Here is a 13,385-nt window from a genome sequence, read left to right as displayed (position 1 = left end):
GCCAGCTAGCTAATAGCCAGATGGTGACAGCATTTGATCAGTGTAGCCTGAAAAGGCAAGTCAGGCCACTATTTGCAAGCCACGTTTATTGTCTCTACTTGACAAATAAAGATCAACATTATTATTGCAATAAGGCTGACTCACTGGAATATAGGTATCTTCCCAACAAATGTTTTGCTCATAAACTGTTTATGTTCAGCCCACCAGTGTCTGTAGGTCTATCTAGAATGTGTATTACTGTATGCCTGTCCTATCTCCAATTACAACATTGTTACATCTAGAGGCAACATAGACTCAGGGATTGTAGTGGACAGTTCCTGTATTTACCAAATCATGAGAGCAAACCACACACAAGTCAGAGTTATCATAAAGTCCATCTTTAATTATATGAGCTCCATCACAACCCTGTGACTCTCAGATTAATTCAGTGTCTATAAAATAATTCTCTGAGAGTCCTTACACATTGCAACTGAGATCCTTTATATCAAATCAAATCAAATTTGTTTATATAGAACCTTCGTACATCAGCTGATATCTCAAAGTGCTGTACAGAAACCCAGCCTAAAACCCCAAACAGCAAGCAATGCAGGTGTAGAAGCACGGTGGCTAGGAAAAACTCCCTAGAAAGGCCAAATCCTAGGAAGAAACCTAGAGAGGAACCAGGCTATGTGGGGTGGCCAGTCCTCTTCTGGCTGTGCCGGGTGGAGATTATAACAGAACATGGCCAAGATGTTCAAATGTTCATAAATGACCAGCATGGTCCAATAATAATAAGGCAGAACAGTTGAAACTGGAGCAGCAGCACGGCCAGGTGGACTGGGGACAGCAAGGAGTCATCATGTCAGGTAGTCCTGAGGCATGGTCCTAGGGCTCAGGTCCTCCGAGAGAGAGAAAGAAAGAGAGAAAGAGAGAATTAGAGAGAGCACACTTAAATTCACACAGGACACCGAATAGGAGAATAGGACAGGAGAAGTACTCCAGATATAACAAACTGACCCTCGCCCCCGACACATAAACTACTGCAGCATAAATACTGGAGGCTGAGACAGGAGGGGTCAGGAGACACTGTGGCCCCATCCGAGGACACCCCCGGACAGGGCCAAACAGGAAGGATATAACCCCACCCACTTTGCCAAAGCATAGCCCCCACACCACTACCAGTTTATAGCAAAGACACACATTGGCTATACATTATCGTTCAGCTTTGTCTCCTAAACTATGTTCTTATCTCGCTCTTGGTACCACTCAGGACCATAAAACAAAACCTCTTCAACAGGAATATATCAAATACACCCCTCCTGGACAAGATCACAGAGACACAGTGACTGGCACACAGACCTTGTGGAGCCAAGAGATAATTGATTCCCCCTCAATCATCCCTTCACATGGTTTAAAAGATATGTTTACATATGAAGACAAGCTTGACCTCTCCCCTCTCTGCGGCCCAAGTAACTGAATCCAGGACAGATAAAGGATAACTGCAAATGGCCACCACTATAGTACAACAAGATACATTCTAAATGAGAAGTAACTCACAAGCATATAATGAAAATAAAACATCTTATCTGTTACCCAACTATTCTGATACATCCCCAACAGGGTAGACGTAACATAGTAAATGGAAATCCGGGACACTGTAATTAGTATGATAGTGTCCCGTATTTAATTTGTAAATGTCCACAATCCATTTTGTATGATATGTTACGAATTTTTATTAATATGTTATGTTACGACATTGCTAAGCTTATGGTATGTTACAAATTGCAATTTGTTGTGGCTAACGTTAGCTAGACTAAAGGTTAGGGTTAGGTTTAGGAATTAGGTTAAATGGTTAAGGTTAGGGTTAGGAGAAGGGTTAGCTAACATGCTAAGTAGTTGCAAAGTAGTAAATAGTTGCAAAGTTGCTAATTAGCTAAAATGCAAGAGTTGTTGCTGAGATTTGAAAACGCAACCTTTGGGTGGCTAGACATTCGCGTTATACTCCCACCCATCTACCCCAGCCAACAACCCTACTTTCGTTTTTGCCTTAACTAACCTTTTACTGCAGTGGGCTAAATCAGGGTCACACAGAATGTTTATTGGTAGTCTTAAACAAAACTTCTTTGACACCAACGTTTATTTTTTTATATTTTTTAACCTTTATTTAACAAGGCAAGTCAGTTTAAGAACAAATTCTTATTTACAATGATGGCCTACTGGGGAACAGTGGGTTAACGGCCTTGTTCAGGGGCAGAACAACACATTTTTACCTTGTCAGCTCTGGGATTTGATCAGTTACTGGCACAACACTCTAACCACTAGGCTACCTGCCGCCCCAAAATATACACCTCACACACATTGTTATGGGCTTTAAAAAGAAGACACCTGTACCATGTCAGATATAGAGTTGAAATGTATAAAGTTTTGAGTTTGCATCCCAATATTGCGCTTTAAATACATCACAGAAGACTGAAATATATCAAAACCATTTGACAAAGAAACACCAGATTTTCAGGTTATTCATTATGAAATTATGAAAAATATTACTAACATTCCACCCATGAGGCCACTTTTCATTTGACTGCAGGAAATGGCTACAGCATTTCCAGACTGTCTGTCAGATTCAGTCTTTAACGATTATCACGTTACACTGTGCGACGTTACCAAATTAAAATCTTGATATCAACCTGGCCAGATTGTATGATTTGCTTCAGTTCTGTCGTCACATTCTGCAATTTGCCTGCAGCGGTGTATTTGATCTGAGCATGTGCCAGTACCAGCAGCGCAAGCCTCACTCAATGCTTATGCGTGAGTGAAGTGAGTTCTGAATAAATTCAAGTATGCATCTTAGAAATGGTTTTCACATACAAACTTTATATGTCCTAACGTTCAATTTGATTGCCGATTTTGTGCATTTATTGAAATCTCACCAGGTAGCCTAATTTCAGATGTGTCATATAAACAAGATTATTTACAGGGAAATCGTTCTTCTTGCACGTGCTGTGCAAGAAGAACGATTTCCCTGTAAATAATCTTGTTTATATGACACATCTGAAGGCTAAACATTTAATTCAAACAATTAAATTAATCTGACTATTCACAATCATTTTATTGTTGTGTGTGTACTCAATGGAGGCCGTCTTCTTATTGGTCAGTTAACGGGATCATCTCATAACACCAGCCACACTACGCGATAAAGGACAAAATATGTGGACACCGCTAGAACTTATTCGGAGCCTACGATTGCATGTAGCGGTACTTAATCGGCACTTAATCGGCAGGCCTAAACCCTGTCACACTGAACGAGCCAAGACTTCCGACAATCGTTTATGACCTAAGAATTTGTCCACAATGTGGAACTTTTGTCTGGGACGGCAAAGTCATGGCATAAAACGGCCAAAATTGTACAGTCTGCAAAGGCCGTACGAAACGTAACATATCATACCAAGTGGAGTGTCCCAGATGTACATTTATTATGATACGTCTAGTCTGAGACCAGGCTGCTAGGGGAGGAATGCTTGTTTCAATAGTTCATTGTTCAGCTGTCACATTCACATGCCTGCTGCAGCTATTAGAAAGCATATGATAATCTGGTCTCTTTGTTACATTGCACTAATTAGGACATGCTAACCTTTGAAATGGCATGCATCTCACACATTGCAATCTAACCTGCCTGGATACTCTGTGGTGCTCCGGGTTGAAGTTTCTCCCAGGTGCAGATCTAGGATCAGCTTCCCCTCTCACAACCCTAATTAGTAAGGAACATGCTAAACTGACTCAAAATCAGCATCTAGGGGCAACTTCACCGTACACCACTTGGAGGTGGTGGGGGAGGGGGATATGTGGTGGTGGTGGGTATTCTATGGTGGTATGCTAATTTCCGGGTGCGTTTTGATCAACCTTTGGATAGAGCACTGTCTGCTTTATGTTTCTTGAAACCTACTAAACCCTGATGCATGCTGAAATAACAACCCTGACAATGGTGAGTGATCTCACTCTTTTCCAAATCACGAGCTTGATTCCAATACTCCAATTCCAATACTTTAACTACTTAACATTTCTGACTCTTAAGCTAGTAACAATAACTGGCTAGTAAAATCAATGAAATAGCTATATTTGTCAATAGATAAAACTGTACCACATTGTACTGACATATTAGTACTCTCTTTTTTCCAGTGCAGCTGAGTAGGCGATGAAGAAACGGAATGACTCTACACCCACACCTTTCTATTCTTTACTTTACTTTACTTGTTTTGTGAAAAGTGATCACTGAAGAAGAACCTTTGAAACCTCTGCTGAGAAGAGCGATCTCTTCTGTTGATTGTCCGGCGACTTTGCTGTTGATATGGAAAATATATGTTGCTTTTTGTCCTCTCCCCTTTTCTTTCCTTCTTTCTTACTTTTGAAGGATGTGAATTAAAGGCTATTGCTCAACTCTGCCTGTGAATAGCATGCTGCATTACACCAAACACACAAGTGCCTATGTGAATCTTTAGTCCCCGCCCCCTTCGCTTTCTATCTGCTGTCTTATTGGTGGCGTCTATCCTTTTGATTAGATCAGGAATGATTCATTCTGGATTCTGAGACTCTGATAGTTGCAAAGGAACGTTTGAAGATAATACATCCATGCTTATGACGTGTGGGGTGTGCAAAAAAAGTTCCCGAAAAAAGCAAGGTTGGGAACCACTGGTTTAGAAGAAATGGAAGACCATTGCAATAAATTACCAATACAGTAAGGACGTGTTTAAATAGCTATTATGGGTGAAGGGGTAGGGAAGGGTTGTGTTGTTTTTCATTGTTTTAAAATATGAAACTGTGATTTAAAGCCAAGACAAGTGATTTGCATGCAAAGGCCCCCTCTACCCAAGTCTTTGTCTGTGTGGCCACTGTCCATTGTGAGCCAGTCCCAGACACTTTAAGTAATGTAACAAATGCCAATCAATAACATCCGAATAGCCTAATGATGGCATTCTGAATGCTGAGAAAACCATATATCTCACTTCTGTTCTGACTCTGACGATCACTGGGGCTTTTGTCACTTTATATGTAACCAATGCACACTGACAATGAATGGGCTTCTTTTCATATGGGACTGGAGCTCGGTAGTTAGAATGGCTAAAGTGGAATATGTGTATGACAACCCGTAGTGATTTTTGTAGAAAGATTGAAATGTTTTGTTTAAACATGACGTTTTTTGGCTTTTGTAAACTCTTGACTAGTAAAAGCCAGTTTGTCTAAAACCAATGCTTGTTTAAGCCTCTTAATCATTACACCCATGAATCCACCCAGTAATTCACCCATTTTTCCATATCAGCACATCTAATTAAAAGCAGTAAATTCATCTCATCATTGAGTTTTGCTCACCTACTTTGTAGCACATTTTGTAGTACATTTACATACAACACAAGGCTAATCAGTATGTCATGTATTGCATCTTTCTATGTAAGCCAGATAAGGTCATACATGGATTGATGATGATATCATAACTTCAAATGTCTCTATGTACATACGCAATAATAGCCGTTCTCATTGCACCACTCGACATATGATTTCTGGTAACTGGTAGGGCTTTGTATGTTTAAGACGTGCCTTAGTTGACGTGCCTTTGTCAGGTAGATGTTAACTTCAGTGGGACTTGAGATTGAAGCCCTCTAGAAGGTCTTTTGAGGTGTTTTTATTGGGCAGCCTGTAAAGGTCCAGTATGCGAATGATGACAATAATAAACTGTGAAGCACCTGTCTACCCCTGGAGATGTTTTATAGCTGTGTTTATTAGAACATTAGAAGACACACAGTGTTCAACTATGTACACCTACAGTGCCTTGCAAAAGTATTCATCCCCCTTGGCGTCTTTCCTATTTTGTTGCAGTACAACCTGTAATTGAAATGTATTTGTATTTCATGTATTGGACACACAAAATACATTTTTTTTTTATTAATAATTTTTAAATAATTAAAAAAAAACTGAAAAGTGGTGTGTGCATATATATTCACCCCCTTTGCTATGAAGCCCATAAATAAGATCTGGTGCAACCAATTACTTTCAGAAGTCAATTACTTAAATAAAGTCCACCTGTGTGCAATCTAAGTGTCACATGATCTGTCACATGATCTCAGTATATATACACCTGTTCTGAAAGGCCCCAGAGTCTGCAACACCACAAAGCAAGGGGCACCACCATGAAGACTAAGGAGCTCTCCAAACAGGTCAGGGACAAAGTTGTGGAGAAGTACAGATCAGGGTTGGATTATAAAAAATATCAGAAACTTTGAACATCCCATGGAGCACGGAGATTGGAGTGTCTGTCCATAGGACCACTTTAAGCCGTACACTCCACAGAGCTGGGCTTTACGGAAGAGTGGCCAGAAAAAAAGCCATTGCTTAAAGAAAAAAATAAGCAAACACTTTTGGTGTTCGTCAAAAGGCATATGGGAGACTCCCCAAACATATGGAAGAAGGTTTTTGGACATGAAGGAAAATGCTATGTCTGGCGCAAACCCAACACCGGATCACCCAGAGAACACCATCCCCACAGTGAAGCATGGTGGTGGCAGCATCATGCTGTGGAGATGTTTTTCATCGGCAGGGACTGAGACACTGGTTAGAATTGAAGGAATGATGGATGGCACTAAATATAGGGAAATTCGTGAGGGAAACCTGTTTCAGTCTTCCAGAGATTTGAGACTGGGATGGAGGTTCACCTTCCAGGAGGACAATGACCCTAAGCATACTGCTAAAGCAACACTTGAGTGGTTAAAGGGGAAACATTTAAATGTCTTGGAATGGCCTAGTCAAAGCCCAGACCTCAATCCAATTGAGAATCTGTGGTATGACTTAAAGATTGCTGTACACCAGCTGAACCCATCCAATTTGAAGGAGCTGGAGTAGTTTTGCCTTGAAGAATGAGCGAAATCCCAGTGGCTAGATGTGCCAAGCTTATAGAGACATTCAGTGCCTTGCGAAAGTATTCGGCCCCCTTGAACTTTGCAACCTTTTGCCACATTTCAGGCTTCAAACATAAAGAAATAAAACTGTATTTTTTTGTGAAGAATCAACAACAAGTGGGACACAATCATGAAGTGGAACGACATTTATTGGATATTTCAAACTTTTTTAACAAATCAAAAACGGAAAAATTGGGCGTGCAAAATTATTCAGCCCCTTTACTTTCAGTGCAGCAAACCAAATCTCTCCAGAAGTTCAGTGGGGATCTCTGAATGATCCAATGTTGACCTAAATGACTAATGATGATAAATACAATCCACCTGTGTGTAATCAAGTCTCCGTATAAATGCACCTGCACTGTGATAGTCTCAGAGGTCCGTTAAAAGCGCAGAGAGCATCATGAAGAACAAGGAACACACCAGGCAGGTCCGAGATACTGTTGTGAAGAAGTTAAAAGCCGGATTTGGATACAAAAATATTTCCCAAGCTTTAAACATCCCAAGGAGCACTGTGCAAGCGATAATATTGAAATGGAAGGAGTATCAGACCACTGCAAATCTACCAAGACCTGGCCGTCCCTCTAAACTTTCAGCTCATACAAGGAGAAGCCTGATCAGAGATGCAGCCAAGAGGCCCATGATCACTCTGGATGAACTGCAGAGATCTACAGCTGAGGTGGGAGACTCTGTCCATAGGACAACAATCAGTCGTATATTGCACAAATCTGGCCTTTATGGAAGAGTGGCAAGAAGAAAGCCATTTCTTAAAGATATCCATAAAAAGTGTCGTTTAAAGTTTGCCTCAAGCCACCTGGGAGACACACCAAACATAATAAAAAAAAATTTCACCTTTATTTAACCAGGTAGGCTAGTTGAGAACAAGTTCTCATTTGCAACTGCGACCTGGCCAAGATAAAGCATAGCAGTGTGAGCAGACAACAAAGAGTTACACATGGAGTAAACAATTAACAAGTCAATAACACAGTAGAAACCAAAGGGGGAGTCTATATACAATGTGTGCAAAAGGCATGAGGAGGTAGGCAAATAATTACAATTTTGCAGATTAACACTGGAGTGATGAATGATCAGATGGTCATGTACAGGTAGAGATATTGGTGTGCAAAAGAGCAGAAAAGTAAATAAATAAAAACAGTATGGGGATGAGGTAGGTGAAAAAGGGTGGGCTATTTACCAATAGACTATGTACAGCTGCAGCGATCGGTTAGCTGCTCAGATAGCTGATGTTTGAAGTTGGTGAGGGAGATAAAAGTCTCCAACTTCAGCGATTTTTGCAATTCGTTCCAGTCACAGGCAGCAGAGTACTGGAACGAAAGGCGGCCAAATGAGGTGTTGGCTTTAGGGATGATCAGTGAGATACACCTGCTGGAGCGCGTGCTACGGATGGGTGTTGCCATCGTGACCAGTGAGCTGAGATAAGGCGGAGCTTTACCTAGCATGGACTTGTAGATGACCTGGAGCCAATGGGTCTGGCGACGAATATGTAGCGAGGGCCAGCCGACTAGAGCATACAAGTCGCAGTGGTGGGTGGTATAAGGTGCTTTAGTGACAAAACGGATGGCACTGTGATAGACTGCATCCAGTTTGCTGAGTAGAGTGTTGGAAGCCATTTTGTAGATGACATCGCCGAAGTCGAGGATCGGTAGGATAGTCAGTTTTACTAGGGTAAGCTTGGCGGCGTGAGTGAAGGAGGCTTTGTTGCGGAATAGAAAGCCGACTCTTGATTTGATTTTCGATTGGAGATCTTTGATATGAGTCTGGAAGGAGAGTTTGCAGTCTAGCCAGACACCTAGGTACTTATAGACGTCCACATATTCTAGGTCGGAACCATCCAGGGTGGTGATGCTAGTCGGACATGCGGGTGCAGGCAGCGACCGGTTGAAAAGCATGCATTTGGTTTTACTAGCGTTTAAGAGCATGTGGAAGAAGGTGCTCTGGTCAGATGAAACCAAAATTGAACTTTTTGGCAACAATGCAAAACGTTATGTTTGGCGTAAAAGCAACACAGCTCATCACCCTGAACACACCATCCCCACTGTCAAACATGGTGGTGGCAGCATCATGGTTTGGGCCTGCTTTTCTTCAGCAGGGACAGGGAAGATGGATGGAGCCAAATACAGGACCATTCTGGAAGAAAACCTGATGGAGTCTGCAAAAGACCTGAGACTGGGACGGAGATTTGTCTTCCAACAAGACAATGATCCAAAACATAAAGCAAAATCTACAATGGAATGGTTCAAAAATAAACATATCCAGGTGTTAGAATGGCCAAGTCAAAGTCCAGACCTGAATCCAATCGAGAATCTGTGGAAAGAACTGAAAACTGCTGTTCACAAATGTTCTCCATCCAACCTCACTGATCTCGAGCTGTTTTGAAAGGAGGAATGGGAAAAATGTTCAGTCTCTCGATGTGCAAAACTGATAGAGACATACCCCAAGCGACTTACAGCTGTAATCGCAGCAAAAGGTGGCGCTACAAGTTAAGGGGGCTGAATAATTTTGCACACCCAATTTTTCAGTTTTTGATTTGTTAAAAAAGTTTGAAATATCCAATAAATGTCGTTCCACTTCATGATTGTGTCCCACTTGTTGTTGATTCTTCACAAAAAAATACAGTTTTATATCTTTATGTTTGAAGCCTGAAATGTGGCAAAAGGTCGCAAAGTTCAAGGGGGGCGAATACTTTCGCAAGGCACTGTACCTCAAGATACTTGCAGCTGTAATTGCTGCAAAAGGTGTCTCTACAAAGTATTGACTTTTTTTGGGGGGGGGGGGGTGAATAGTTATGCACCCTCAAGTTCTGTTTTTTTGGGGTCTTATTTCTTGTTTATTTCACAATAAAAATATATTTTGCATCCTCAACGTGGTAGCATGTTGTGTAAATCAAATAACCCAAACACCCCAATAATCAATTTTAATTCCAGGTTGTAAGGCAACAAAATAGGAAAAATGCCAAGGGGGTGAATACTTTCGCAAGCCACTGTATGTGTATGTCTTACACACACACATAGATAACAATCATGTGTGTGTTTTTTGGGGTGTCACGTGTTGTTTGTGTACACTGAGTTTCAGTTATGTGTATCTATTGTGTTTATTGATGAGTGTGAGTTTGTAAGTGTGTCATATAGACCCAGGCATTGGAAGTGATGCCATCATGTCGGTGTGTATCTGTTCTAGGGTGCAAAACGATCAGTTGGCGGCCATCTTTCTCCTGCTGATGCAGAACCAGGAGGCACTAGGGGAGGTGACTGAGGGAGACATGGAGGAGCAGCTCAAACTCTACTCCCTGTAGCAGAATGGGGCAGTTCTGTTATTGTCAACTGTGTATGGGGCTAAATAGCCTGTTCCCCTTTTTAAAGTGCAGGTGTCAAGCAGAGCAACTGTCAATGTTTAATACTGTATTTATGTTTGACTTATCATGTCAGGTCAGAATGATCCATAACAGACAAAGACAATAGGTTTAATATTCTGACATACTGTAGCGGGATAGGTTAAATGGCATTACCCATAAGACCAAAACAAATTGTACAATACTTGAATGTAAGACACAAGTCTTTACACTGTTCATGGTAACATTGGTTATCGTAAAGTATGGCAATGTTACAGTGGCTTTAAAAATCACATGTTCTCAGAGTATGAACAATGTAATGAACAAACAATTGCAGTAACTTATTTACATTAAGTATATCGATAACACACTTTCTTTATATTACTTACATTTTTGATGAAATATTGTTGGTAAGTCACATATACTGTATGTATTTTCAGTTGTAAAGAACTATTTTAGTGTTAATATAGGTAATATTGAAATATACACACAAAAAAAAACATGACATAGACTAACCAGGTGAATCCAGGTGAAAGCTATGATCCCTTATTGATTTTGATTTGACTTAAATCCACTTCAGTCAGTGTGGGTGAAGGGGAGGAGACAGGTTAAAGAAGGATCTTTAAGCCGGCAGACAATTGAGACTTGGATTGGGTGAATGGGCAAACAAAGTGCTTTGAAGGGGTTATGGGTTGTAGGTACCAGGTGCACCGGTTTGAGTGTGTCAAGAACTGCAAAGTTGGTGGGTTTTTCACGCTCAACAGTTTCCTGTGTGTATCAAGGTCCACCACCCAAAGGACATCCTGTCGGAAGCATTGGAGTCAACATGGGTCAGAATCCCTGTGGAATGTTTTCAACACCTGTAGAGTCCATGCCCTGACGAATTTAGGATGTTCTGAGGGAAGGGGGGGGACGTATTGGTTAGGTGTTCCTAATGTTTGTACACTCAGTGTATATGTTTTTCATATATTCTCAACACTCCATATTTTGAATCAAATGTTTTTAATGGATGTACATACTGTATGGAGATATTTTAGTAGTTTAGTAATCACTTCCTAGTATAAATTGGCTTCATCCTCTTGCCATAACATTTGTAAGCTGTGTTGGCATCATTCTACATACCACCACAGGTGAGGAGATTAAGGACACCAAGTCTGGATCAGAGAAGAAGTAGGGGTTTTAGTGGAATACCCACAGAACATTTTCTGCTCATTTATCACCTGATTTTCTTAACAAAAGGCATATCTCGATAGGTGGTCCAGGTGTCCTCTGACATGGCACAAATGTTCTCTATTTCTCCTCTATTTTTCCTCAATCAAGGTGGGAGGCCGATGACATCAGAAGGCAACATGAAAAAATGATTTTGCTCAAAACATGTTTTTTTTACTCTTAAAGCCGAGCTCCGCACTTGGAGAAACAGCGCCACTGCCAGTGGTGGAAAAGGTACACAGTCATATTTGAGTAAAAGTAAAGATACCATCATAGAAAATGACTCAAGTAAAAGTGAAAGTCACCCAGTAAAATACTACTTGAGTAAAAGTCTGAAAGTATTTGGTTTTAAATATACTTAAGTATCAAAAGTAAATGGAATTGTTCAAATGTACTCAAGTATCAAAAGTAAAAGTATAAACCAGACACAACATTTTATATTACATTTTTTATTGACGGATAGCCAGAGGCACACTCCAGCACTCAGACATAATTTACAAATGAAGCATTTGTGTTTAGTGAGTCCTACAGATCAGAAGCAGTAGGGATGACCAGGGATGTTCTCTTGATACGTATGTGAATTGGACCATTTACTTGTCAAAATGTAATGAATACTTTTGGGTGTCAGGGAAAATGTATGGAGTAAAAAGTCCATTATTTTCTTCAGAAATGTAGTGAGGTAAAAGTACAATTTCGCAAAAATATAAATAGTTGTAAGTAGTATTTAAGTATTTTTTACTTAAATACACCACTGGCTACTGGCAGCCCCAGGCACATTTATTATTGTTTTTGTTTTGTTTATTAAAGCCCCAGTGCAGGCAAAAATGTGTTTTTTCTGTGTTTTATATACAGAATATACAGGCCAGTTTATTAGGTACACGCATCTAGTACCAGTTCGGACCCCCCTTTGCCTTCAGTACAGCCTGAATTCTTCAGGGCATTCTACAAGGTGTGGGAAACGCTCCATAGGGATGTTGGTCCACGCTGACACAATAGCATCATACAGTTGCTGCAGATTCAACGGCGATTAATTCATGCTGTAAACAGCCCGTTCCATGTCATCCAAAAGATGCTGTATTGGGTTGAGGTCTGGGGACTGAGCAGGCCACTCAAGTAAACTGATTTTGCTGCCATGTTACAGGCAATGTTTTTCCACTTCTCAATTGTCCAGTGTTGGTGATCATGTGCCCACCGGAGCCACTTCTTCTTTTTAGCTGTTAGGAGTGGAGCCCTCTGTGGTCGTCTGCTGCAATAGCACATTCTTGACAAGGATCGACGAGTTGTGCGTTCCGAGATGCAGTTCTGCACACCATTGTTGTACTGCAGTGTTATTTGTCCGTTTGTGGCCCGTTTGTTAGCTTGCACGATTATTGCCATTCTCCTTCAACCTCTCTCATCAACGAGCTGTTTTCACCCACAGCATTGCCACTGACTGGATGTTTTTTGTTTGTCGCGCCATTCTTGGTAAACCTTAGACACTGTCATGCGTGAAAAGCCCAGTAGGGTGGCCATTTCTGAGATACTGGATCCGGCGCGCCTGGCATACCACGCTCAGTCGATTAGGTCACTCACTTTGCCCATTCTATCGTTCAATCGAACAGTGACTTAATGCCTCAATGCTTGTCTGCCTGCTTTATATGACAAGCTATGGCCACGTGACTCACTGTCTGTAGGAGCGATCCATTGTGTGAATGGAGTGGTATACCTAATAAACTGACCGGTGAGTGTATATTTCCACACTATGAGGTTGGAATAATACTGTGAAATTATGAAAATGATGATAATGCCCTTTAGTGTAAGAGCTGTATGAAAAGACTACCTGAAATTTCAGCCTGTTTTGGTGGGATGGAGTTTTGGCCTTCCATGGTGACGTCAACATGCAATAAATGAGTTAATAGACCAATAAG

The 13,385-nt window shown here is 41.0% G+C and overlaps 1 protein-coding gene across 6 annotated transcripts in view; it reads left to right on the top strand.

Moving 5' to 3' along the window:
- LOC109898675 (matrix-remodeling-associated protein 7-like) overlaps window positions 1–13,385 on the top strand; it is a 32,961-nt gene extending 19,576 nt beyond the window's left edge. For 3 of the 6 annotated variants that reach the window (XM_031834649.1, XM_020493744.2, XM_020493743.2), the window contains one exon: window positions 4,156–5,590. In XM_031834649.1, the coding sequence (XP_031690509.1) occupies window positions 4,156–4,168 (13 nt within the window). In that variant the 3' untranslated portion in view covers window positions 4,169–5,590. Of the gene's footprint in view, window positions 1–4,155; window positions 5,591–10,118 lie in introns of those variants that run through there. The other 3 variants (XM_031834650.1, XM_020493742.2, XM_031834648.1) reach the window with 2 other exon arrangements.

Source organism: Oncorhynchus kisutch, linkage group LG10 (genome assembly GCF_002021735.2).
Source record: "Oncorhynchus kisutch isolate 150728-3 linkage group LG10, Okis_V2, whole genome shotgun sequence".
In the NCBI taxonomy this organism is placed as follows: Eukaryota; Metazoa; Chordata; class Actinopteri; order Salmoniformes; family Salmonidae; genus Oncorhynchus; species Oncorhynchus kisutch.
The sequence above is the reverse complement of the archived record's forward strand: the minus strand, read 5'-3'. Positions and strand labels throughout refer to the sequence as shown.